Genomic DNA, 27,156 nt, shown 5'->3' with positions numbered 1-27,156 from the left:
TCGTTACCCTTCTCATCAAAAACCGTCGTAAAAACTCGCTTGGCGCGTTACTCTTTACGTACTGATATGGAAGTCTCAAATTTTGATGTGGCAGACTGTTCCTGAGCTCACACCTTACTCCCAGGTAGAGCAGTGTTCATCACACTAAATTACTATGTAGGTTTTTCTGCGCGCTAATGCACGAAATTGTACATGCACTTCGTAACGCACGAATTTGTGCGCGACAATGCACGATTTCGTGCGCAAGTATGCAGGAAATCGTGCATTGTCGCGCACAAATTCGTGCGTTACGAAGTGCATGTACAATTTCGTGCATTAGCGCGCAGAAAAACCTACATAGTAATTTAGTGTGATTGACGAATTGCTCCAATAGATGTATACTAGCTTTAATATGAAACGACACTTACGTGACTCTCCCATCCCACACTCAAAAACAAACAGTCTTGCCTTCGGTTTTGAAGACTTTCCTCGCAGTGCCCCGGATCACCACGCTCCAGCCCTTCGCAGTGTGGCTTTTTCCTAGTTTCCGCGCTAATACTATGTCAGGTATCGAATCTTCGGAAATCACAGAGTAAAACGAGAAGAAACCGAGCTTAGCCACAATCCTGGCGCCCAAACGCAAACAAGACAATACTCGTTAAGGCCCCCAATTAATCCGTTGGACCAGAAGAGGATTGGGCACTAAAAATAGCACCACCAGAAGGGCCAAATCGACTGTCGAACAGTTTTACGCCTTGATCCACTTCATTTTGAGGCTCCGAGCTAAAATAGACGCCAGTTACCCCTTACAGATAGGCACCCAGATTGCAAATTTTGAGTTTTGGAAATCATACATTTCATATTTTTAATTAATTTGACCATTTCTGACAACTTTTGTTTCATGGAATATGCCCGTAAAATGAATATTAAAGCCGCTTTACTGCTGGTCTATGTATTAGCAGTGCGCCTAACTTACCCTGCCGTGCGGGACCACTTCCGGTGACCTCAAAAATCCCAAAAAATGCTCAGAGTCTTAGAATTCGGAAAGGAACCGAATTCCGTTTCCGCGCATCGACATTTCGAACCTTCGGGAAATTTGAGCCGGTCTACCTTGGAGGTATGTACGGCAGATTGAATTTAATTTTCTTTAATTTTTAAATGATCCTTGCCCCTTAATTTTCTTTGATTTTTTTATTCAGGTTGACCAAATGGCGTTTAACATTCCTGTTAATAATGCCCCTCAACAAAATGCCCCGCTACAAAATTTGCAAAATCCATTAACATCAATAGATGCATGGGAATATAGCTAATTACCTACTGTCCCAAGTTACCCCCGGTCATGGGGTAACTTGGGACACTCTTTCGAGACCGCTTGGAAACGATATGTAATCGAGACAAATGAACCAGACAAGCATGAAATCATGGGGAAAGGGTCAAACTTTAACATAGTTAGGATCCAATGGTCTGGGTTGAGAATCTTGCTTCTGACGTTCAAAAAACGTGGAAAAAGTGTCCCAAGTTACCCTCGTGGACGGTACCTTTGCTTTTCTCTCTCGCGCCGCTACGCTCCCTCGCTCCACAGCCTTGTGTATGTCGGGCGGAGAGTTTCTCCCTCCACGAAAAACTCTCCCGAGAGCTCCTCGATCCCACCCCTGCGCCGCCACGCCGCGCCGCCTCGCCAGTCCCCACTCCTCACAGCCACCCCCTCCCTCCTTGACCCTCTCTGCCTGGCCTCTCCTGCCGGGCCACGGCAAGAGGGACATTCCATGTGAAGTCAACCAGACCTTAGCCACCCTGGGCTCCGATCCGGTTCTCGTTTTCAGGGTTTGTTACCCCTATGGTCCCATGAAATAATCAGTACTTGGTTTGGGGTCCGGCCCCCCAGGGGCTGGGCTATGGCCAATTTACTTTTTTGCTAAATATTGAAACAACGCAACTTTGGGGGGCAATATCTCAGCAACCATTGGTCGTAGGTCAAATCCAAGACCAGATTTGGAAAGAGGATGAAAACCGAGTCTTTTTTGTCTTTCAAGTTTTTATGTCCAAAAACTTTTTATAACTTCAAAACTTTAGTTAAGTTTTAAAATTAGCGCCGTTTCCTAGATCCTCAAATGATTTTGACCAATCTGGGCTTAAAAGATAGCTTAAACCCTTCCCTAAACGAAAATGTTAACCAAAAAATGTGTTTGGCTTCGTTCCCGAGAACGAGCCATTCTCGTGAACCCCTGCAACCACGTATTTTACCAAATTGTAGTGACGGCCGCACTCGATACCACACTGGACGCTCTCTTAGGTGTTTTCGGCTCAAATCAAGCTTCCGGGTCGCTTTTCTAAGGTCAGGGGACCCAAGTGCCTGTCAGGTAGGCCAACAACCAGCAGACCTGCAACGCATGTGACGACTGATGTGACAACTAGTGACGACAAGGTGGCCTACCTTGCCCCTGGAGAGTGCGACAGGCAGCGCGCTCTGGGCGGTCGGCGAGCGCCGCAGGCCGAGGTAGGTACGCCAGGCGCGGATTGGAGGAACAGGCCGCGAGACATCGCGAAGCCTGTTACGACAAGACGCGGTCTGGCGTAAACCTACCTTGTTTTTACATATAGCTATAGTTAAAGTAGATACTTTCATTTATGCTTTCCAGCAGACTTGACAGCACGCTTTAACGGCATTTTGGCATTAATCTGAAGGCATACCAAGAAGATACTTTTCTTATGGCTTTAGCTAAAGAAAAGTATCTTCTTTAACTCGAAAGCAAAATCGGTTGAGAACAAGTACAAAACCACTATAAGACTGTCAAAGAGAACTCAAACATGTATGTTTACCCAAATGTTGACTGAAACGCCTGAAACATCCCCTACCCTGCCGTGCAACAATAACTTACAACACCCACCCCCACCTGTAAAATATCACGGCGGGTTGTTAGGGTGTAGTACTGGCCCGACCGCCCAGAGCGCGCTGCCTGTCGCACTCTCCAGGGGCAAGGTAGGCCACCCTGTCGTCACTAGTTGTCACATCAGTCGTCACATGCGTTGCAGGTCTGCTGGTTGTTGGCCTAGAAAACGGACTTTTTTCGTGTTGTGCGGGTTGCAGGCATGCTCCCCCGTAAGGCGCCATGTCAAAACGCCGACTTTGAATGCGATTTTCTAAAAAATTAGTCCGGTAATTAAAGAGAATGCTTTAATGAGTGCAGACAGTTAAAATCAGCCTTTTTTAACGTAATCAACGAACCTGCCGAACTACTTTAAAGCCCCAAGGGCAGCTGGGAATCAAGGCTAGCATTCTTGTTGAAATTGCATTCACAGTGTCAGCATTGGGATTCCAGTACCCTTCCCATGAGACAAGCGCTTCAAGGTATCTCAAAAGAACTCTCTTGTAGACAAGATGTAAAGTATCGAGTCGAAATAGGCTCACAAGGCCGATACGAAGGAGTTGTAGAGGAGAGATACCGGTGTGATGCGGGCGGTCCTCCTGATTTGCATAAGATTCATCTGTACGAGGCCTGCAGTCTGCACCTAAATGAGAGTAGTTAAATCTGCCATCCTCATAAACACCCACCACAGTGCACTTCTCACATGCACCGTAGCCACCATGGCCAATACAGCACTTGACAAAGGACCTAGCAGGAGCATCAAGAATGAAGTGCCTCAATCCCACGTTGTGAACCTGCCCATTGCACTCATAACCATTTTGCTGCAAATCATGCACTTCGAGAACAAAGTCTCCAAGATAAAGATCCACATCAGTGAGATCTTCGGATCCACAATAAATGGCAGTTATGAACGGAGGATTATTACTTCCAACTAACTTTCCCAAAATTGACCAAAGTTTACCCATAGAACCAGGCAAAGGTAAGCCATCCCAGAGTCTTATAGTGGGAGAGAAGCGTGAACCCTGTCCCGTTTAAAAATGAAAACACCCGAAATCGTTCCGAAGGTCGGAATGACTTCGGGTGTTCCCCGATCAGATGACCCCGAACCGCTTCCGACGGGGTCTTCCGAATTTTACCCAAAAATGACCAAGATCCGCAAGTTTCTGGATGTACCCCGACGTCAGTCTCGTTTCGGAAAGATACCGCCGGGGTTCCGGCGTCGGGCCCCTACTGGAATCGTTCCGAAAAGAATGGTTCGTGGTGGGGTGGAAGCCAGGACTACTAGGAGTGAGGGCTAAGGAGGCAGCTAACCAATGCTCAGTACAAACTTTGATTGAGATTATATTGGTACCCCATAGGAACATCCACGTGGATGAGACGTGGACGCAACGTAACTTTTCACGTGGAATCGACGTGGATGGTCGACTTGACAATCGAGTAGAAACGTCCAAGTCAAACTACGTGGATGCAACGTGGATTCAGCAACTCGCCTTATCCACCTACCATCGATTTTACATCGAGGCGCGTACCGGTCATTCTGAGCTTGGTGAAGCATAATTCGAATGAGTCGATAATCGATGTGAAATCTATGTCTTAACGTACCCTGCATTCATTTTATAAAGTCCTCTCGAGGTTGATTACCGTGAGGACGTCTAAAAATCATACGATCGAGACAATTCCTATGAAGTCCACGTCAAGTCCACTTAGGTTGTCCGACGAGCATGGTAGTATGGCTCTAGGACATGGTGAATTGGCATCCTACTTGCAGGTCGAGAGGGTAAGGAAAGACAAGAATATCAGCAGGCCCTCTGTCGGCAGCTTTCAAAACTAATCAAGTTCCACAGTCCTCACATAATCTTCGTTGAATCCACGTGGAAGTCTGAATCCTCTGCGATGAATCCGGTATCGTCAGACGACCATGCTTCAATGAATTTGGATACGTGTGATCAACATTGAAATCGTGTAGAAAAGTTAAGGCGCTCAATCCACATACCATTGATATCGATAGGACCGCTCTGGATACTCGTCACAAGGTCACCGTATTATCGACGTAGACACAACGTCCCTAAAATCCGTTGGACTATCCACGTAGAGTCAACGTTGGTTTACCATGGACCACCATAGAAGCCCAAATCGATGTTAAATCAAGGTGAAAGTCACGTGGATTTAAGATAGAAAAATGCTATCCACCTATCTCACGTGGATTCTACGTGGATGATACGTGGTTGTTCCCATGGGGTAGAGAGAAGAGACTTGAGAAAAGTGCTTTAAGGGTGTCGAAATCGAGTCCGATCCAAATCTGCAATCCATTTTTAGATAGCACTTGTTGGCTGAGCGATAGCGAAGCCTGTTACTCCATTGGGGTTGAAAAGTTTTTCCTGTCTGTCTGTCTGTGTGTCTGTGTGTCCGCACTACTCCTCCTGAACGGCTCGGCCGATCTCGGTGAGATTTTGCACACTTCTTGGGTATGTCCTTGGCTCGGCACACGCGAAATTTCACCATCCTAGCTCAACTGGTTCAGTTTTTATAGGCGAAAAACACCTAAAAAACGGTGAAAAATAGAGATTTCTACAGATAGACTACTTCTGTCTTGGAGAAAGAGGGGTCTGGGGGGCGGAGCCCCCCAGCTACGACAAGTTAAAAAGTGACAAGGGTCAAGATCGTGTTATCTGTAGATAAAACAACTCTATTTAGAATGTAGGGGGGTCTGGGGGGCGGAGCCCCCCAGCATTCAACAAGTTAAAAAATAACCGACAATGGACAAGCCATTGCCTGCCGCAGGCAGGCTAGCGCCGCAGGCCAAGGTAGGTACGCCAGGCGTGGATTGGAGGAGCAGGCAGCGAGACATCGCGAAGCCTGTTACGACAAGACGCGGTCTGGCGTAAACCTACCTTGTTATGTAATGGAAATTTTGAGCTATGCATGCCGGAATCTTTTGAAAATGAATCGAAGAAGTGAAAAATGTCAAGGTCAACCTTATACGACAAAATAGTATGCGCAAGAAGATTTTTTAAGATACAGCCAAAATAGGCTCAAAAGGACTCTTCAACTGGGTTCAGAGCCTGGCATGTGCCTTCAAAAGTCAAATTTTAATCACCTCAAAGAAAGATTTTAAATTCCGAACAAATTGTGACAGTGGGATCCATTTGGAAAATAGCAAGATTTTCACAAGAACCTCCCTTTAATTTGAAAGTTTGGATTTTTCACTGTAAATCCAAAGGTTATACTTTTAGTACCTTTTTTGGCGATACAATTGAGTATCGCCCATAAACGGCCTGACGGAAAAGTATTGCCTTCAAAACGGCGATACGCAAAAGTATCGCCAAAATTTGGCGATACTTTGGAGTACTGCCACGATTTGGCAATAAACGTTGAACAAATCAAGGGGACAAGTTCTTAGTTCAATGCCGTGATTTTGGCGATGTCTATCGCCGTTCTGACGGCAATACTTTTCCGTAAGGCCGTTTGTTGGCGATACTCAATCGTATCGCCTAAAAATGTACTTTAGTATCGCCTTAGCATTTGCAGTGTTCGAAGAGTACTATGCACGGACCATCGGGGTAGCCCGAAATCCTTCCGAACTGACGGGGTTCGTGATCTCGGAAGGACTTCGGGGTGCCCGGGAACATTCGGAAGGATGTCGGACTGCCCCGACAACACAGCCCCCGAAACAGGGGTGCTTTTGAGAGTACCCCGACGTCCGCAGGCCTCAGTTCGGAAGCATTCTGGATGAACCCCGAGCCAGGGGGTGGCAACGGCCTAGGAAGAGCGTGAAGCGATGCTCGCGCCGTCAGTGCAGAGGTTGCGCACTTGTTCGAGATTATGAAAACTAGACTGTGTTCTTCAAAACGCTTTGCACCGATGGAAAGGGCTTGAAATTTAGGGTGCATTAGGCTAATTGCTCTTCTCCAAACTCTCACCTTACCTGATACAAGGTAGGTTTACGCCAGACCGCGTCTTGTCGTAACAGGCTTCGCGATGTCTCGCTGCCTGTTCCTCCAATCCACGCCTGGCGTACCTACCTTGGCCTGCGGCGCTAGCCTGCCTGCGGCAGGCAATGGCTTGTCCGTTGTCGGTTATTTTTTGACTTGTTGAACGCTGGGGGGCTCCGCCCCCCAGACCCCCCTACATTCTAAATAGAGTTGTTTTACCTACGGACAACACGATCTTGACCCTTGTCACTTTTTAACTTGTCGTACCTGGGGGGCTCCGCCCCCCAGACCCCCCTTTCTCAAAGACAGAAGTGGTCTATCTGCAGAAATCTCTATTTTTCGCCGTTTTTTAGGTGTTTTTCGCCTATAAAAACTGAACCAGTTGAGCTAGGATGGTGAAATTTCGCGTGTGCCGAGCCAAGGACATACCCAAGAAGTGTGCAAAATCTCACCGAGATCGGCCGAGCCGTTCAGGAGGAGTAGTGCGGACACACAGACACACAGACACACAGACACACAGACAGACCGACAGACAGACAGACAAAACTTTTCAACCCCACTGGAGTAACAGGCTTCGCTATCGCTCAGCCAATTAAGGTGCAGTGAAAACACCTAAAAACACGAGAAATCATAAAATTTAGGAAAAACTCGAATGCGCCATGTTGATGTAAATGGTTCCACCCTTGTGTTCGGTTGAATTGGAAGTATCGGGCAGTCTACTAGGCCTAAATGCACCCCAAATTTTGTGCTCTTTTGATCTGTGCAAAGCGTTTTGCAATCAACGGGCTAGATCTTACAATCGAAGCAAAATAAGTAACCAATGCACCTTACTCGCGCATGGCTTCACGCGCTTCCTAGGCCGTTGCCGCCCCCTGCCCGAGCGTTCGGAAGCGATTCGGAACTGTTTCGGCCAGATTCTGGATGTTTCCGTTTTTTGAACGGGGTCCTCGTCGGTTGGGGCTCCCCCGAGCGGCAAACTTCTCATACTAAAATTTTTTAGTGAGAAAACCTTACATACAATTTTAGGGCTTACAAAGAAAAGCAGTTCGTTGTAAAAAAGCATTTTGAATTGAACATACATAAGCTTACAAATAAAATACTTCGTAATTTACGAACTATTTCTTCGTATAACAAAGTAAATTAGTTTGTTGGATGCACAATTTGCTTGTTAGGTTTTAAGCGTGTGTACAATTTGAAAAGGGGTGAATCACTATGCGTTCAGGTGTACAGGTGAGTACGTGAGTAGGTGAAAACACCTTAAAATACTCGAATATCCCACATTTTGCGGCTTTCTTTCTAAAGATTTTCGTGTCCGTAACATACGAACGAAAATATCCGTAAGGTACGGACGAAAAACTTTTTGTTATCATCCGTATGACGAACAAAATCAATCCGTAATTACGATCGCACAAATATGTCCGTAACTCAAGTAGATGTATCCGTAAGAAGTTAAGTGTGCACGTTATGGTATTTTTATTTTAAAGAAAAATTCATGAGAAAGAAAATTTGAGACACAAAAAATAGACATCGTGAACGTTTATATTTCAACAGCATTTTCAAGGATTCTATACTATTCTATACTATTAAGAATAAAATGTGACGTAAGTTTTGTCAAATAAAACGGGAACACAGATCGGCAAAGACGTGGAATGCTAAACCAAAAATTGAAACATAAGGCGCATCGTGAACAAATTAAAAACAGGCCCTGTACAGGCTCGTCCAGGAAAATCTCGTAGAATTCAAATACTCAAAAACATCCACGCACGTTCAAAATGTTGGGCATCATTTGTTGAGATGGCAGTCCATGCAGACCAGAGCGACGCGAGGCAGCGCCCTGCGCAAGGCCCGCAGCTGTCGCTTGCAGCCATCGTCAGTGTGCTGTAGGAAGTGGCGGTACAGGGCCAGGAGCCGGAGCTGGGACAGCCCGCAGGCCGAGAGCATCGAGTGGAGGTCGTCAACTGCCTCCCGCCACCCCAGGCCGCCGCCAGGCGTCCCGACGCACAGGTGCAGGTCCGTGATGGAGTGCTTGTTGGCCAGGAGCAAGGTCTTCAGCGTGACGCGCGCGACGTTGAGCGTCTTCAGACGAACAAGGCCCCCCGAGTGGGTCAACGGCGGCACGGATGGCGCCCCGTCCTCCACGTCATCGTGCATGTCCAGAGTGAGGTCCTGCAGACGCGGCATGGAGCAGATGACTTTGAGCGCCTCCGCAGTGGCGCACTCGGTCGTCAGCTTAGACAGACTTCCCTGCACGGCACGCAGCTGGGCTAGCGCTGCTGCCTCGCCATCAGTTCGCAGCGAAACCTTGAGCCTGCCACTCTGAAAATAAATGCAACGTGGCAATGAGTTTAATTTCACCGTGACGCTTTATACTATGCTGTTTTGCAACTCTACACACTCATTCCAGAAACGTGTGTAACAAAATTGAAACGCATGTGACAAAATGCTACCTTCCTTTGAGCATTGTGTTACATTCGTTGACATACGAAGAAGCACCAGAACCTCCCCTTACGTTAGAATGGACTTCGGAACCATGTTTACCGTGAAAGCGGGTAATATGGACCACCAGTGGGTAATGTGGACCACCCCTTAAACTCTTTTACGTGACCGGTGATGCCGCCTACCTGTGGCATGGAAAACCGTTTTGGTTACTAGCATTCGGGCTTGAAAGTTACTTGGCTCGAATCGATCATTTAGAAGAAAATTTCAGGGGTGGTCCACATTACCCACTGGTGGTCCATATTACCCGCATTTACGGTACTTATTTTTCCCAAATGAGGTGGGATTTGGAGACAGTTCAAGTGGAGCTGAGGTCTGTGTAGAGTCTTTATTACTGTGGTGCATTTTTAGAGTTACCTCTTTTTTCCAATTGGGGGAGTTGAGTTGCTACTTTTAAGAGTAGACTCACGAAGACGCAAACTGAAATATCCCCTTTAGCCATTTTGCGCAACAGGGCCATGTGGACTTTGGTTGAGTTACCTCCATTTTTAGATGAAATTTAGACCGCAAAAGGGGTCAAGTTGAGATATATCCATTTCCCATGCGGATTTTCTCCTTAACTATAAGCAATTTGTTCAAATAATTTGGATTCATGATGCAAACCATCCTGAGGTGCAATAAGACGATGAAAACTCAATTTGGAGATAAGTCAAATTATTCCCTCCTTCCGCTCCCCGGATCAGCCAAAATGATGCGGGGTTAAGTTGACTTCATTCTTTTCACAATAGATTCATAGAGACACAAGTTGAGCTTTCTCCTATGAACAATATTTTCTATGCATTCATGTTGACTTTGGTTGAGTTGATTCCGTTTTCCGCTAAATTGAGAGCGTAAAAGAAGTCAACTTAAGTTGTAACCTTCTTCCATCTGGATTTTCTCTTTAACTGCTAACACTGGAATCTAATAATTTGGTGTCGTGATATAAACCATTTTAAGAACAAAATCTCAGTTTGGAGATAAGTCAAGTAATTCCCTACTGCCGCCTCCTGGATCAACTTGGCACACTTAAAAAGCATACGCCTCAAAGTCAGTACTCACTGTTGAATCACTTTGAGGCGTGTGCTTAGATAAGTACACGCCTCGAAGCGCATGCTGGGGAGCACGCGAATCGAGGAGTGTCTTTAATACACACATAGGTTTTGGGTACATACTTGGCCCAATACCCAATAAAAGGCCAAATTTTCAGTTTTGGAGAAGTTTTTGAGGCCTACTTGCAAATTTCCCCAGGTACCCATGTGAGGGTGAGGTTTAGGAGTAAAGTCCTTCACAAGATCATCCAAGCGCGTTCAGGGCTTCAAAGACACTTCACTGACTTCCGGAGCAAGGAAACTTGAAGTCCCATTACGCGCCCCCTTTGAACGTGAGACTGAAAGACTAATAATTCTCACCTCAGCATTGCTGGGAGCGGCGCGTCCCTGCGACCCATCAGCAACGGCAACCATGGGCTCCTCCTGCACGGAAAGGAACATGATTAGTAATTTATGTGCATTAACAGAAGGTTCTGCTCACTGCAGATCTAACTTTCTTACTAATTTAGTTCCACTATCAGCATCCATTGTTGATATGGAGTATTTGATGGGTAATGGGAAAACACGAAGTAATGAGGCAAGGGCTGACATTCAGTCAAAGCGGTATTTAAAAGTATCCTATGTCAAATGGTCAAACTGTTGGTCTGGGCCATGTTCACTATCTTGGTGCGACCATAATACATTATATGAATTGTATGAATAAGACATGGGGACTTTTCAAAACATTTCAAAACTATTTTACAATTTCTGGTTACTGACATTAGAAAAAACTATTTCCATTTACATGTACGTATTAGATCTTTTAGTTTCGCTTATGCCACGGTTGGTTGCATTTCAGCCAAGGATGTAAAGAATGTCTAGGGGGCCGTGCACAAATAACGTCACGCTTTTAGAGGGGGATGGGGGTTCGCCAGGACGTGATGAGATGTGACGAGGGGGAGGGGAGGGTGTCGAGCCCTTGTGACGTTATTTCCTTATAACCCCTATGAAGTCGCCTTCTTCCGCAAACGACGGCGGTACGCTACTGCACTGCACACCGCACGCTCTGCCAGAAAATATTTAAACTTTATTTGAACCCTGCAATTTTTTACTTAAGTCAAAATTCTGATGAAATTAAAATTCTTGACAGCTAGCATTAGTAGAGAGGGGGGGAGGGGGTCAAAAATGGTCAAAAAACGCGTGACGTTATTTGTGTACGGTCCCTAGTTGACGTTACAATCCTCTGCATATGAGACTTTTCAGATGTGCTGAAATAAGTTTAAAAGCCGCTTGGACTGAATGTGGGCAAATGAGTGAGGCTATACACACGAATTATCCTGGAACTTTCTTTTTGTCCCACAGCTGATGCAATTTTCAGCACATCTGATGATAACACGATTTTGTTTCCACCTGGCGACACAATTAATACAACACGTACGGCAAATTGTACTGTCATGTATTAGATAATCTGTACCGCCTGGCGAACTTAATTGTACAACCGTTGAATGCTTGAAATTGCACCATTCATGAGACAAAAACAAGTCATATGAAATTCATTTAGTGTGTGACTTTCGTGAACAGCAAAGTGTGAAGCAACACATCAACAACAAATTTCAAGGTGAAGTGAGGGTGAAAATAGAAACTTCTATACCACTTGGCTGTGGTGGTTGAAACTTTCGGGCGTTTAAGTACTAGGTAGGAAACTATTACACACCAAATTTCATCCAAATCTACCCACCCATTTAGCCACAGTAGGCTTATTTCATTGAAATTAAGCGTTAAGGGGAGGTTCTGGTGAAAATGCTATTTTCTACTAAATGGGTCCCACTGTGAAAATTTGTTAAAAATTTGATGTCCTATCAAGTATTTATTCAAATTTTTCATTGAGGAGGCACATTCTATGCCCTGAACCCAGTCGCAGAGCTTTTTTCTCCCATTTAGGCTATAACTTTAAAAATCTTCTTGCGCATACTATTTTGTCGTAAAAGGTTGGCTTAGACATTTTTCACTTCTTCGATTCATTTTTTAAAAATGCCGGCATGCACATCTCAAAATGTCAATTGCATTTTTATTCGCAAGCTTTCTAATCAAGCATTTCACTTTAATTGATCAAAAATGTACAAAATAGACAAATTTTAGGGACTTTTCAGCTTAAAAAGCTAATAATTATAAGTATAATGGAAGTTTTGAGCTATGCATGCCGGAATCTTTTGAAAATGAATCGAAGAAGTGAAAAATGTTAAGGTCAACCTTTTACGACAAAATAGTATGCGCAAGGAGATTTTTTTAGATACAGCCAAAATAGGCTCAAAAAGACTCTTTGACTGGGTTTACAGCCTGGCATGTGCCTTCAAAAGTCAAATTTTAGTCTCCTTAATGAAAAATTTTATATTCGGAACAAATTATGACTGTAGGATCCATTTGGAAAATGGCAAGATTTTCACCAGAACCTCCCCTTAAGTAGAAAAATCAGCCACGCAAAGTTTTTTGATGGAATGGTCTGAAATTTGTTTTAGAGTTACCTAAACCCCTATACTTCTATGTAACAGAGAGATATTTGAATTTTATTTTTTTGTTTTGACTGAGCAGACTTCACAATTTTTTAATTGGAAAAAATAAGTACTTTTCTCCTTTTTACCACTTGAAGGTAAACGATTTAAGAAAGTGGATAGATATTTGAAATATCTCTCTGTTACATTGTGACATGGACCACAAAGAACTACTCCAAGAAGTATGGTCAGTATAAAACAAAACTGTATGCGTGGCTAGTTGACGGAGTAGAAAAAAAAATTCTTTGACACTTGTCGTAAGAGTTGGGTGACCAGAAAAGGCGCATGCATACATCAGTCCATGTTAGATGAACCACTCACTTAGGGGTTCATAACAAAGACCTTTGGGACACAGTCGGTAATAGAAAAATATATTACATTAAAAAAACAAGTGGATTATATTTATTATTTTAATCAATTTTGGTGCAAATTTTCACCCACACCTCACCGTAACATAGAGAAATTGAGACCCAAATGTGGCCATATCTTTGAAATTTGAACAAAGAAAAAAAAACGAGCCCAGTAAAACAGCTTTCACCGACTTTCTTACGTCAAAGAAAAAATTCTTTTCAAATTGTATCGCTCACCTTTTTCAGAGTGCCGTCTACCCTCGCCAGCAGCAACGTGTCTCTCAAGAGGGACGCTGAGCGGGCGTCCGAATAAAGGGGGAACTCCCCCTTCCACGTGTCAGTCCCATCCTGCAAGATCAGTTGGCAGCTCGCCGCCGCCGGAAACAGCTGCCGGACCCGCTTCGCAGTGGCAATCTCGGACTCGCTCGGGGTGTATTCCGTCAAGGAAGCAAACAAATCATTCAACAGTTTGCTATCCATGGTGACCCTGGTAAAAGAGAAGCACACTTAATAAAGTAGAATTACGGGAGGACTCCAGATCGATAGACCATTCTAGACGTGGCCGAGTGAAGAACAAAAAGAATCACAAGAGTAGTGTACTTTTTCACACTTTTACGTCAATTATTTAGGTCTCCTTGCTTGTTAGAAGTTAATGAAAATATTTACTAGTGAATGAAACATATTTTGAGCGAATATGTGCACTTTAAGGTGAGGTGTGGGTGAAAATTTGCACCAAAATTGATTAAAATGATAAATTTAATCCACTTGTTATTTTAATGTAAAATATTCTTCTATTACTGACAGCATGTCTTAAAGGTCTTTCTCATGAACCCCTAAGTGAGCGGTTCATCTAACATGGACTGATGTATGCATGCGCCTTTTCTGGTCACCCATCTCTTACGACAAGTGTCGAAGAAATTTTTTTTCTACTCGGTCAACTAGCCACGCATACAGTTTTGTTTTATACTGACCATACTTCTTGGAGTAGTTCTTTGTGGTCCATGTGACAATGTAACAGAGAGATATTTCAAATATATATCCACATTCTTGAATCGTTTACCTTAAAGTGGTAAAAAATGGAGAAAAAAACTTATTTTTTCCAATTAAAAAATTGTGAAGTTAGCTCAGTCAAAACAAAAAAATAAAATTCAAATATCTCTCTGTTACATTGAAGTATAGGGGTTTAAGTAACTCCAAAACAAATTTCAGACCATTCCGTCAAAAAACTTTGCGTGGCTGATTTTTCTACTAAACGCTTAATTTCAATGAAAAAAGCCTACCGTGGCTAAATGGGTGGGTAGATTTGGATGCAATTTGGTGTGAAATAGTTACCTACCTAGTACTTAAATGCCCTAAAGTTTCAACCACCACAGCCAAGTGGTATAGAAGTTTCCATTTTCACCCACACCTCACCTTAAATGCCCCAAGTGAAGTTTTATGTGATTCTTCTTGTTCTTCACTCAGCCACCACACCACTAGAGTGGTCTATCAGACCTCGCTTCCGCCCCTTCCGCGGACGAGGCAGCACAAACGAGCCCGAACGAGCTAAAGGCGCGGTTCGTTTAGATTAGATCTAAATTCACATCAAAATCGTTTTGCAAAGTAGAACAGGCTTTAAATTACATTGAAAGATTGCTAACAAAGAGAATTTCCATTACAACAAAACAGATTCGTAAAAAGAAACATCCTGCTTTTTATCATCAATATATTCATCTATAGAGTAGTACTTTTTGTCGAGTAGCCAATGGACTATTTCGCTGGATCCACTTCAATTCCTCGGGGGAAAAAAATGCACCGGAAGTCGGGTAGCGTCGGCCAATCATCAGAAGCCTCCTTTCACCAAGGGCAGGCGCCACCACTGCTTGAATGGGCTTCTGTTTGGCCGACGCGACCGGACTTCCGGTGCAATTTTTTTTTTTTACGAGAGATCGGAGTGGATCCAGCGAAATGAAGACCTTATTTTCATCAATAGCAGGTGGCCATACTATCAGTCTTTTCATTAATTGCTGAGTGAAGCGAAGCACCCTGTTGGGAGATTTGAATGTTCGAAATGACCGCCCACCCCACTTCCCCACCTTTAGTTAGCTTAATATTGTATTGTATGCCTATAAAGTTTCAGCCATAAAGGCCGAGCTACATTTAAAGCGAGCCCTTCTATGCCCAAACTCAAAATCCAAGCCCTGCCCCCACCTGCATCCGTTAATTTTTCTCCGTATAATAAGGCTCTATTTTACGGAAGTGTGCAGGGCAACATTCAAACTCAGACGACGACGCGAAGGGAGTCTTTCTCTACTTTTGTTATCCTTTATCGCACCTATTTTCGTTTCTCGAAATCTGTCCTGCGCGCGCAGAATTCCTAACGTTGTTATCGATTCTTGCGTTTTTGTCGCTTATTTCCTATCCTGTCGGATCTTCCGACACGCTAGAAATGACGTAAGAGGCCTCCTCCGTGACGTATCAAGTCTTTCGTAACATAAGCCGACGGTAAATCCTACCGTAACACACGCAACGGAAACCTGACGTTTCGAATTATCGTTTCGTTAATGTCGAGCGGAAACGCGGGTGATTTCGGCGTTAAAGAGACACGCTTCGAAAACTATTGAAGGTACGCAATAGGGTACTTTTGTTGATCCTAAACCGGAAGCAAGCAGACCAGCAGACGCCAAATTGGCCGGAAACTAACCTCTCTTCGGATTCAAAACTATAGCCGGGCTGAACAAATATTGATCGCGATACACATATGCGCTGCAAAGAAGTATCAAACGACTGTTTATGTTTAAGTGTGGCCGATACGTTTGACGAACGTCTCTTTCCCATGTCAAGTTTGGATCTACTTCCGCCAACATGGCGTCTGTGTGCTTCCGGTTCAGGGATCTACGAAAGTACCCTATCGTTCAGACCTGAAATGTTACCTTGCCGGCGCTTATTCCGATCTTTGCTACCTTGCTTTCCGACTTCCGGTTTCGGCCTTCCTTCAGTACCCGGTTGAGCGCGTGAAATGAGCAATGAGGTATTTAGCGATAGTGAAGAAGAGCAAGAAGAAGATGCGGCGGTGGGGGTAGAACATCACAAACCCTCATTTGTTTGGCGGCCATGATGCCCCCCACCCGCCCCCGCCTCGCCCCGCAAGCAGACGAACTGCCTAAATAAATGAGGGTTTGTTATGTTCTACCCCCACCGCCGCATCTTCTTCCTTCTCTTCTTCACTATCGCAAAATACCTCTGTTTCTGGTTTATAAATCAATCAGCCCGTGGGGTCAATCATCCGCCCTGGGCCCCACGATAGGAAGAGGGCTCAACACCTGGAAAACACTGATTGTGGGGCACGTAAGAAACACTTTTGATGACCATATGATATGCCCCTGCCAAAACACCCACTGGTGAATTTTCTTTGGGCGGGTGAAATTTCAATATTGATAATGGGTTCCAGCTCGTAATAAAATAGTTAACGAGTCCCTGGACCGGAAGTCAAAGATCAAAAGTAAGAACCGTAACGGCTTCTGTGCATGCGCAGACGCTGCCTCAGAGTGGAGGGGGGACGTCTGCGCATGCACAGAAGCTGTTTAGGTTCTTACTTTGGTTCTTTGACTTCCGGTCCAGGGATTAAATACTCTATGGCCATGAAGATGTTTCCTATGTCCCGTTCGATGTTTTGGACCGTATGTGAGTCCGCATTGCCTACCGATTGTGCCTTCCCGCTGTCTCCGAAAGAAAAACGAGATTTTCTAAATCTCTAAATCAGTGAATTTTAGGTCTTTACATCTGTTTTACTATTATAATCCAGGGGGTGGCAACCGCCTAGAAAGAGCGTGAAGCGATGCTCGCGCCGTCAGTGAAGAGGTTGCGCACTTGTTCGGGATTATGAAAACTAGACTGTCTTTTTCAAAACGCTTTGCACCGATGGAAAGGGCTTGAAATTTAGGGTGCATTAGGCGTATTGCTCTTCTCGAAACTCCCCCCTTACCTGATGTTAAGGTGCAGTGAAAACCCCGAAAAACACGAGAAATCATCAAATTTAGGAAAAAACTCGAATGCGCCATGTTGATGTAAATGATTCCGCCCTTGTGTTCGGTTCAATTGGAAGTACCGGGCAGTCTACTAGGCCTAATGCACCCCAAATTTTGTGCTCTTTTGATCTGTGCAAAGCGTTTTGCAATTAACGGCCTAGATCTTACAATCGAAGCAAAATAAGTAACCCCTGCACCTAACTCGCGCATGGCTTCACGCGCTTCCTAGGCCGTTGCCGCCCCCTGTATAATCGGAAGGCATTGTTGCAGAGAGCATTCAACGAGCGTAATAGAGTATTCTAGTCGTCACCGATCGAAGAACAACAAGAAGAACAAAGCCGGAACCGGCCCCGGCAACATAACCTCCCAAACGTCTCTGAGTGGGCTAGTTTCTGAGTTTTCTGTGTCGAATCTCTTTCAAAAGCACTTTCGTTTGTTTCAAACACTTTTTGACTCAGGAAATAAAAATATTTGTCGACAATTCTCGTTGAAACCGGGCTTGATACCTACTCCGTTTCTTCCCGGCTTCCGGTTTTGTTCTTCTTTATGTTCTTCGATCGGCGACGACTAGAATGCTCTATTCAATTTCTGGAATTCAGTCTAGTTGGTCGTTCAAGGTTTTAAGAGGGAACTCGTAGTTCACAGATACGCTGTCATCCTGGGTGTTCCAAAGAGGCACGCCTCAGGCGTACGCCACAGTAAGCGGTTACGCCTCTTGGCGGAATGAAACGATACACCTAAGGCGCACTGTCTCTATAAATCTGAGCCGATAGCATTCCGCGGTCAAGGCTACTAAGATGTGCTTCGGGTCCGGGCGGGGTGCGTACAATGCCCGCACCTCGGCCCCATGACGGGCCATGCTCAACGTCCGGTGCGCAGAATGTACACACCGTTGGGGCCATGGGCTTGGTCCTTGGCCCATCAAAGAATCAAAGGATGGGTGCATTATACGCACCTCGACCTGACGCACATCTGAGAGCTAAGAGGTTTAAGCCCATCGATCATGTTGAAATGCCACCTGCTGCTCAAGGTGAGTAGAAACGGTACGCCTTAGGCGTATCGTTTCAATGCGTCTTAGGCGTACCGTGTTCTGTGGCGTACGCCTAGCGTGCCGTTTCGGAACACCCAGAATTGCAGTATAGTCATCTTACCCCACAATCTGTGTTCAGAGTTGCAGAAGGCCTCAGTCTCGTCGATTCGGTGGTAGAGCTCTACAGAGCTGCACTCCTCAGCGTGAAAAGAAGTGCCGTGTCCGCGTCCCTCCGCGGCCAAGCGCACGCACGCCGGCAGAGGAGTAAAAACATTGCGCGCGTGCAATATAGTCCCGGCACTATGTCACCACTGAGAAAACTCGTTAGTTTTTAGCAAATGATTGATTTCTCATATGCAGGCATCAAGACAGAAACATAGAAGAATAATAGTGTGTCAGCCTGCTAGTACTTAAAAGACGCCAAGCAGTGAGTCAGGCGACTCGATTCCACTGTTCCGCGCGCGCCCGCGCGTTAAGGGCCCCCGCCTGCCTGTCTGCCAGCTCCGGTTGCCGATCCACTCTACCAAAAATGTCCTGTAAATGCCGTTAATTTATTACCAGTTTTCACTGTAGGTCAATTAACAGCGTTTACTGTGATCTGCTCACGGGATTCACTGTGATCTTGTTCGCGGTGTTCACTGTGATCTGGTCCCCAGTAAACACTGTGAGTTTGACGCCGCTGAGCACCGAAGTACTGCAAATTTACTAAAACGTTGAAAATGCAGGAGTGTACGAAAAGATGTACTTCAGGGACTTCCAGGTCCCGGATAGTCGAAGTCCCGACAGATCCTGAAAGAGGAAGGTCCAAAGGACCATTTTTCACCCAAAACTCATTTCATTCAATTTTACTGAACTTCTTCACATTTTCACCTGTCCCTGGCTATCCGGTATACATATTTGGTTTGGACCATAGAGGTGGTTGAAGTGAAGCTTACCAAACTTTTTCAGATCTGGTCTCAATTCTTGTGGAAGAAACTTTAGGTCTACTTAGTAAAATGGAAAAGTGACTGCTCCGTGCCATTCAGGATCATGCTACCAGCACAAAGAAGCGTTTTAAGGGGAGGTTCTGGTAATAATGCTATTTTCTCCTAAACAGGTCCCACTGTGAACATTGGTTAAAAATTTGGTGTCTTACCAAGCAATTATTAAAATTTAAATAAATCGCAGAGCCTTTTTCTCCTATTTAGGCTATAACTTTAAAAATCTTCTTGCGCATACTATTTTGTCGTAAGAGGTTGACCTTGACATTTTTCACTTCTTCGATTCAATTTTAAAAGATGCCGGCATGCACAACTCAAAATGTACATTACACTTTAATTCGAAAGTTTTCTAGCCAGGCATTTTACTATTATTCATCATAAATGTACAAAACAGACAAATTTTAGGGACTTTTCAGCTCAAAAGGCTTACAATTAATAATGTAATGGAAATTTTGAGCTATGCATGCTGGAGTCTTTTGAAAATGAATCGAAGAAGTGAAAAATGTCAAGGTCAACTGGTTACGACAAAATAGTATCCGCAAGAAGAATTTTTAAGACACAGCCAAAATAGGCTCAAAAAGACTCTTCGACTGGGTTCAGAGCCTGGGATGTGCTTTCAAAAGTCAAATTTTAGTCTCCTCGAAGAAAGATTTTATACTCCGAACAAATTATGACAATGGGATCCATTTGGAAAATGGCAAACTTTTCACCCCGCTTCAGTAACAATATATGAATGTAAATTATACACAAAGCACCAAATCTTAAAACTTAAAAAATTTGAACGGGTATTTTATAAGATGGTCAACCCGTCCTAACCTTACCTGAATGTAAGGCCTGAAAACCTTTCAAAGTATCTTGAGCAGACATAGGGGGTCATCCATAAAGTAGGCCTACGTCCACTAGTTTTGAATTTACTGTGTTCGCGAACTAACCTAACCTTCTGTGTGGGTTAAGATGGGCTGTCCGTTTCGGAAAACGTCCTCCCTAATACAAACTAATTTAGCTTGTTATGCACAGAAAAAGTTCGTAAAATGTGAATTATTTAGAGCTTATGTATGCTCAAAATACTTTATGACAAGCTACTCTCTTTGTAAGGCCGAAAATAGTTCGTAAGGTTTTCCTAGTGTAGATCGGCCATTTGCAATCTGCTTCACTCACCACAGCTGAGGGTTGAGTCAGGTCAGGTCCCTCGCTACGGTGTGTGCTTACCTCCTAGAGTTAATCCCCCCCCCCCCCCCCCCACCTTTCCGAGAAGGAGATTCCCGCACAGCGCCTGCAGGCTTCCGAGCATCCGTGCAACGACAAACAAGCGGTGGGTATTCCAGTTTCCGTGAATGTATGTTCCCGGCAGTGCTCGGCTAGAGACCTAGAGCTCGGCCTGGCGGCCAGCGGCGAAGGGGACGCGACCCCAGCTAGGCCAACCATCCCACCGCGACCCACAAAATTTTTCCTCGACCCCATTTCGGCGCCTAATAGACCAAGGAGCACGCGCACAGTGGGCCAGAAGAAGGGTAGACATGGCCAAAACTCGAGGCGCATGTTGAGCTTCAAAGTCGCTAAATGGGGCTCGAAACGAACGCCCGCACTCTAATTGGCTGAGCGATAGCGAAGCCCTTGCCGTGTTTGGGCGCGCTGAAAAGTGACTGGTCGTGCGTCTGTCTGTCTGTCTGTGACTTTGTACTCACCAACGATTCTCAGCAACTACAGTGGCTATAGTTCCTACATTTCGTATTTAACGTCGCCTTAGTTCCCCCCAACACGAGTTTGTTTCGAATCGTTGTTTAGTATCGTTTCAAATATTCAAAACATATTTTTGAATCAGGTCATTAGCATGGTTAGGTTGGCAGCACTTATCAATTTCTCATACCCGCGGCCACGGCTCTCAAATACGGGACATACGCAAATAAGCAAATAAAACAAAATAAAGAGCAGAAGGGTTTGGAAATGAGATGGGCCTTAGTTTTTCAACATTCTAGAATGATTAAAACCCTTTTGGAGTATCAACACAGCGAAATATGGAGAATGGAAGTGATAATGATTTACGTCTTTCGTTCCCCTCTCCCCCTTTCCCCGTCAGGGAATCTTCTTCAGGTCAGTGCACTTTGACTGAGCATTGCAAAAAGGATGTTTTTATTTTGACCTTTTGTATTGTGTGCATCTACTTATTTCATTTTCTCTAGTGTCATCCTATCTTTTTTTAAATATTTATAGTTGAAGGAAATCAGGGAAATGCATAAATAACTAGTGTTGAAATTAGCAGGCATACTTAGTCTGGTAAATTGTCTTTGGTTTGATTCCAGAATTACAATCTATTGCAATACTGCAAGCTGACATAAGTTCTAAAGAGTTTGAATTTATTTTAGGTTAAATGAGACGACTCAGGTTTTGAGCGGTGAGTGACTTGGTTATTGGATTCAATTAGACGATTCCTTTAGCTTCACCGAAGTTTGTATTCAATAAATGGCACTCAGTCAGTATTGTTATGGTTTAAGCTGATTCTCTTTACAATTTATTTTGAACTCAAGCCCAAAGTTGCAAAAAATAAAACAGCACAAGACATGAGTAAGATAAATTATGTTAGTGCATTAAGCCTTGAGTAGCCTTGGCATTGGACTCTATGTGACGATTCACTGGATTTGACAATAGTTGGTCTCCGTAAACTGGTTCAGATCAGCCTCAGCCTACCCTAAACTGAGTCTCTTCATATTAACTATGATAATATATTCCAATCAATATTGTTTTATTGTCTGGTTTAAAATAAAAGAATGTCAAAATGTTTCTTAAATATTTCTATTAAAATTGTGAATTCATTAGTTTAGAAGAAAGAGATATTGAATAGTGACCCAAGCATACGAGTTGCCAATTTAGCGATTCAATACTGGCAATTGAATATTGCTCGATGAAGGATTCGCATTGGTGTGGCATCTGGGAATTGGTGACGACAGAGGGTGGTTCTTGCTGTTTTTTTGAGTGCTGATAACGAAAATCACCTCCATTTCAACATCAGACATGTTTTCATCCCATATAAGGTAATTTCGGACCAAAATTTTGAAGTCGAGTTTTATATATTTTCCTGCAGTTTTTGGTGTGCTAAACTCAAAAATGACGTCCAAATTTTTCCCAGACTCATACTTAACCAAATTTTGACCAATTTTGGACCAAAATTTTTAGATTGAGTTTGGTGTTGATCCCAGCAGTTATTGGTGTGCTGATAACGAAAATCACTTCCATTTCGACTCCAGACTCATATTTTCACCCCAAATTTGGCAATTTTGGGCCAAAATTTTGAAGTCGAGTTTTATATTGTTTCCTGCAGTTTTTGGTGTGCTAAACTCAAAAATGACTTCCAAATTTTCCCCAGACTCATGCTTTACCGAATTTTGACCAATTTTGGACCAAACTTTTTAAATCGAGTTTGACGTATATCCAAGCAGTCTTTTGTGTGCTGACAACACGATGGGTCCTAATGAAACAGTGCGATCTCCAAACGACGGGCAAAGAAAGTTCGATCTCCAATGCCCGGCTTAAGAAAGTTCGATCTCCACGGGACTGCCCAGATTTGAGGTTATGTTGCTCTGATAAAACGGTTTTTTAAAGCATGAAGTCAAAACATGGTTATGAAACAGCTTGCTGGGTCAAAATCATTGGCCCATTCCTAGCAAATACAGCTAACAACTGGATACTGAGCAAAATATATTTTGTTTACATAGGCTTTCAAAAATGTATTCGCTTTCCCTGTATTTAAGCACATCGAACTCTTTCAAACCGGACTTTGAAGATCGAACTTTCTTTGCGCGTCGTTTGGAGATCGCACTTTTCCAATAGGACCCATCGAACAACGAAAATCACTTCCATTTGTATCCCAGGCCTAAATTTCACTCAATGTGAGCCTATAATACGCATTGCGTCAACTCAAGCAAGGTCCGAAGTGCACAAACTATGTCAATTCGCATCGCTCAGCCACACTACGCGCCCACACTAAACGGCGCGTACCCCTAGTGTTCTACAGTGAAGATTCTCCATATTATGGTGGAAATGTTCCATATCATGGTGGTGCGGCTGACTTCGTAACATACCATTGAAAATTCACTGTACCTTATAGATATTTTGATGAATTTCGTTGGTATTATAGAGAAAATCTCCACCATAATATGTTGGTGCAGCATTCACCGTAAGACATTTACTGTGCGAACAAGGATTGGTGGGGTCACATGCGCGGTTCGAGTCCTGTTTAGCAACTTTGGAGCTCAAAACGCGTTTAGAGTTTTGGCCGCCTCAGCCAGTCTTCTGGCCCACTGTGGCGACTCGACACATTCTAATGCAAGCGTTGGTGCACGTCAGAGCCCGCTGTTCACGGATTGTTTTTGGTCTTGGGACCTCAAGGATGAAAACCACTGGACCAAGGATTTTTGCGTTCTACCAATTTTCAAACACCCCGCAGCGCTAAAGTTTTGGTATAGTAGGGAGTTGAGTCATAGCTCAGAAGACGCAGATTGACTTCCTCTTTCAATTGAAAGGTGTCGTTTTTCGATTGGAAAACTGGTGTCGGTATTATCTTACTCTTAAGTTGGAAAAGGCGTCTTGTGCCAGATCGACGTGAAACATTCCGTGCCATCAGAAGCCGCGTGACTGACCGTCAAAACGATTTCGACCCATCAGGCCGTTTAGCGTTATTGGTACCCCGAAATTTTGAGCTTGACGCCTGTTCGATTCGGTGCGCGGAAACGGTAGTTTTTAATTTTCGGAAAACGTGTAACTTCCGTGCCATCTTCCTATGGAAAAACTGAATGCGAGAGAAAATTCTGGCCTTCTTCGGAAACGCGTCTAGAATAATCACTTGAATACAGGAAAAATAGTAAAAAAAATTAGAACGAGATATTTTTTTTTTCAATTTTTAGGAGCCAAAAGGACCCTCATCTTGGCCAACTTCCCATATCACACTCTTAAAACCTTACGAAGTATTTTGAGCATACATATAACAAACTAAAATACTTTGTTATACGAAGAAATAGTTCGTAAATTACGAAGTATTTTCTTTGTAAGCTTTCGTATGCTCAAAATACTTTGTTATACAAACTACTTTTCTTTGTAAGGCCCAAAATAGTTTGTAAGGTTTTCTGAGTGCAGTTTTGAAAGCCCATCACTTTGAAACCTTTTCTGTTAATTCTTATGTATAATTTCAGTATGTAGAGAACATTTTGTCTACTTTACTTCACTGCAAACCTAACTGCCTACTAAGTACACACTTAAAAATGCATGCTTGCAAGTACCTACACACTTACAAACACATGCTTGGCCAAGTACACACTTACAAACGCATGCTTGACGCCGTATAACTCTTTGCGCCAAGCATGCGCTTGTAAGTGTGTTTGAGGGCGTAAAAGGAGTCAAGTTGAGTCGTGTCCCTTATCGGTCAGAATTTTCTCCTGAGCTGTTGGGAATTTTCACATTATTTTGTGTTGTGATGTCAACCATTTTAGGGCTCACTAATAGAATAAAACGCAATTTGGATGTAAGTCATACCCTCTTCCGCTTCCTGGACCAATTAAAAGGACGGCCCCTCACAATAATTCCCAATTCATATATTGCAGGATACATATGTCGGGAGGGCACTTTCGGGTCCCTCCGGGCGCGGAAAATTTTGACCCGGCTCGCCGCACTGTATTCGACCCGGCCGGGTCGCCTCGTTTGTCCTACCTTTCGTTTGTCCTACCACCTTTTTTTAGGATATTTTTAGATGCCATATTTTAAGACCTGAATTTAGTTCCAAAAATAGAAACAGATCCCCAGATTTAGCTGCTACTTTTTCCATCTATTTTAGATCCCCAAATCAAGATAAAATTTAAAAATTCCATTTTAAGAACCTATTTTTAGAACCTATTTTTAGACCCTTATTTTAAATACCTATTTTTAGGTTCTTTAAGATAGGATCTATTTTTGGGATCTACTTTTAGAAACGAACCTTTTATTTTGGATCCAAGACCCTATTTTTAGGTAATTGGAAGTCTACCACTTTTGAAAGGCTGTCCGGGGGCTCTTCTCAGAGACCGGAATCGGGCTCACTGCTCGCCCGAAAAGGAGCCCCACGCTACGGAGCGAGCAGCCCGAGCCCGGCCCGGCCCAGCCCGGACTCAAACCCAAGAGCCCGGCGCAGCCCGGGCCAGCCCGTTCGGGCTGAGCAGCCCGTAGGGGCGGGTGCAGGCTAGGGGGATGCTGCCTGCCTGCCGCGCCACTACGTCACTACCGCGTCGGCTGCCCGATTTGCATTTTCCCAAATGATGACCTGATATTTTCATCGTATTTCTGGCCTCTGAAAGCGTCCGGCGGCTGCAAGGAGGACCTGACGGGCATTGAAGGACGCTCGCCGGGCAAAAACCAACCTCGCATCGCAGGAACACTGGTAAAACAAAGGCATAAAAATTACGCCCTTAAGGGCATAAATACTCTTTTACGCCCTTCCAGGGGCATAAATCGGCATACAGGACATGAGCCCCGTCCCGTTTGAGCCCCGATGGTCTGAGCCCCGACCTGAGTCCCAACCTGAGCCCGGGTTGAGCCCCGACTTGAGCCCCGACCCAAGCCCCAATTTTCAGAGCCCGGATTGAGCCCCGACCTGAGCCCCGTTTGAGCCCCATTTGAGCCCCACTTCAGCCCCGTGGCAATAAATCATGCAAAAATGCGTGATTTTAGGTCGCGGGGCTCAAATGGGGCTCAAATGGGGCTCAAACGGGGCTCAAAAGGGGCTCAGGACGGGGCTCAATCCGGGCTCTGAAAATTGGGGCTTGGGTCGGGGCTCAAGTCGGGGCTCAACCCGGGCTCAGGTTGGGACTCAGGTCGGGGCTCAGACCATCGGGGCTCAAACGGGACGGGGCTCATGTCCTGTATGCCCATAAATCGTTTTATGCCCTTGGGAAGGGCGTAAATGGTATAAGAATTTCAAGCGAAATTTTAATGCCCTTCCCAAAGGCATTAACGATTTATGCCCTTTCCCTTGCAAAAAGGAAAATATATGGAAAATATGTGTCAATATATGACTCCATATATGTTTCATGCGTTGCCAATATAATTGTATCTTGCTCAATATATTGCAAATTATCTTGCGCAATACGTGGTTTATATATGGGGGTATATCTTGGTGCCCGTTAATATATGATGCACATATTCCCCCATATAATATTATCTTCGCGAAATGTATGTTTCAATATCTGACACGGTGCCCGTCGTGGGATGGGGCAGGGTGAGGAGGGCAGACTTTTCAAGTAACTTTTCTGAAAATCTTGGCACTTGATGTTGAAAGGCGGCAGTATTTCTCAAAATGATTTTATGTTGTAAAATATATTGACGCCATATATTGAGCAGGGGCAAGGTTCTTTTCTATGCGTTTAAGTCTCCAAGAAATTTTGAGAAATCCTGTTTAACAAGTTAACTGGAACAGTTCGGAAATTTTAAACGTCTTTTTAGGGTGTAGCGCGGAAAGTTGTTCTAGACGACCACGGTACGATTGCGATTGGATGTCCTCGCATGGCGAGGTTACATTCTTTGATAATAGTAAAGGAAGTCTCCGAGTCGTCAGACTCCATGGTGTATTCACACTATATATTGCCTACATATAGAGCAATGTATGAAATTTATATATTTGCCACATATTTTTTATATCGGAAAAGTATCTTGCTAAATTATCTTTTCCACATATGTCGTGAATACATGTTGGGCCATATATTTTGTCCATATAGTGCCCATATATTTTCCATTTTGCAAGGGTTAAGGGCGTAAATCGTTTACGCCCTTAAAGGGCATAATTTTTATGCCTTTGTTTCACCAGTGAACCACTCGTGGAATGGACGATGGCGTTGACTCACCGCTTTGGGGCCCTTAGGCAACAGCCGTTTGTAACATCCACATTCGTAGCCCCTGGGTAGGCAACCCTGTGGGGATGGTGTAAGGGGGGCGGGGAAGGTC

General features: G+C 44.2%; 2 protein-coding genes across 23 annotated transcripts; both read right to left on the bottom strand.

The window, feature by feature from the left end:
• Positions 1 to 3,196: 3,196 nt before the first annotated feature.
• Positions 3,197 to 3,811, bottom strand: LOC117642462. Its single transcript, XM_034380699.1, has one exon. The coding sequence runs from the start codon at positions 3,809 to 3,811 to the stop codon at positions 3,197 to 3,199; it is 615 nt and encodes a 204-aa protein (XP_034236590.1).
• A 4,517-nt stretch (positions 3,812 to 8,328) lies between these two features.
• LOC117642044 lies at positions 8,329 to 18,631 on the bottom strand. Of its 22 annotated transcripts, none has more exons than XM_034379831.1 (4): positions 15,864 to 16,012; positions 13,418 to 13,667; positions 10,663 to 10,725; positions 8,329 to 9,094 (listed from the first exon to the last, which is right to left on the bottom strand). In XM_034379831.1, the coding sequence occupies exons 1-4, from the start codon at positions 15,995 to 15,997 to the stop codon at positions 8,561 to 8,563; spliced, it is 981 nt and encodes a 326-aa protein (XP_034235722.1). In that variant the 5' UTR covers positions 15,998 to 16,012; the 3' UTR covers positions 8,329 to 8,560. The 22 variants fall into 22 exon arrangements, with proteins under 22 accessions (XP_034235722.1, XP_034235724.1, XP_034235723.1 ...); XM_034379833.1 differs by lacking the exon at positions 15,864 to 16,012 and adding an exon at positions 18,143 to 18,235 and having other exon boundaries at positions 8,330 to 9,094; XM_034379832.1 differs by lacking the exon at positions 15,864 to 16,012 and adding an exon at positions 18,078 to 18,136 and having other exon boundaries at positions 8,330 to 9,094.
• Positions 18,632 to 27,156: the final 8,525 nt, after the last annotated feature.

Source organism: Thrips palmi, unplaced genomic scaffold, assembly GCF_012932325.1.
Source record: "Thrips palmi isolate BJ-2018 unplaced genomic scaffold, TpBJ-2018v1 HiC_scaffold_16, whole genome shotgun sequence".
NCBI lineage: Eukaryota > Metazoa > Arthropoda > Insecta > Thysanoptera > Thripidae > Thrips > Thrips palmi.
The sequence above is the reverse complement of the archived record's forward strand: the minus strand, read 5'-3'. Positions and strand labels throughout refer to the sequence as shown.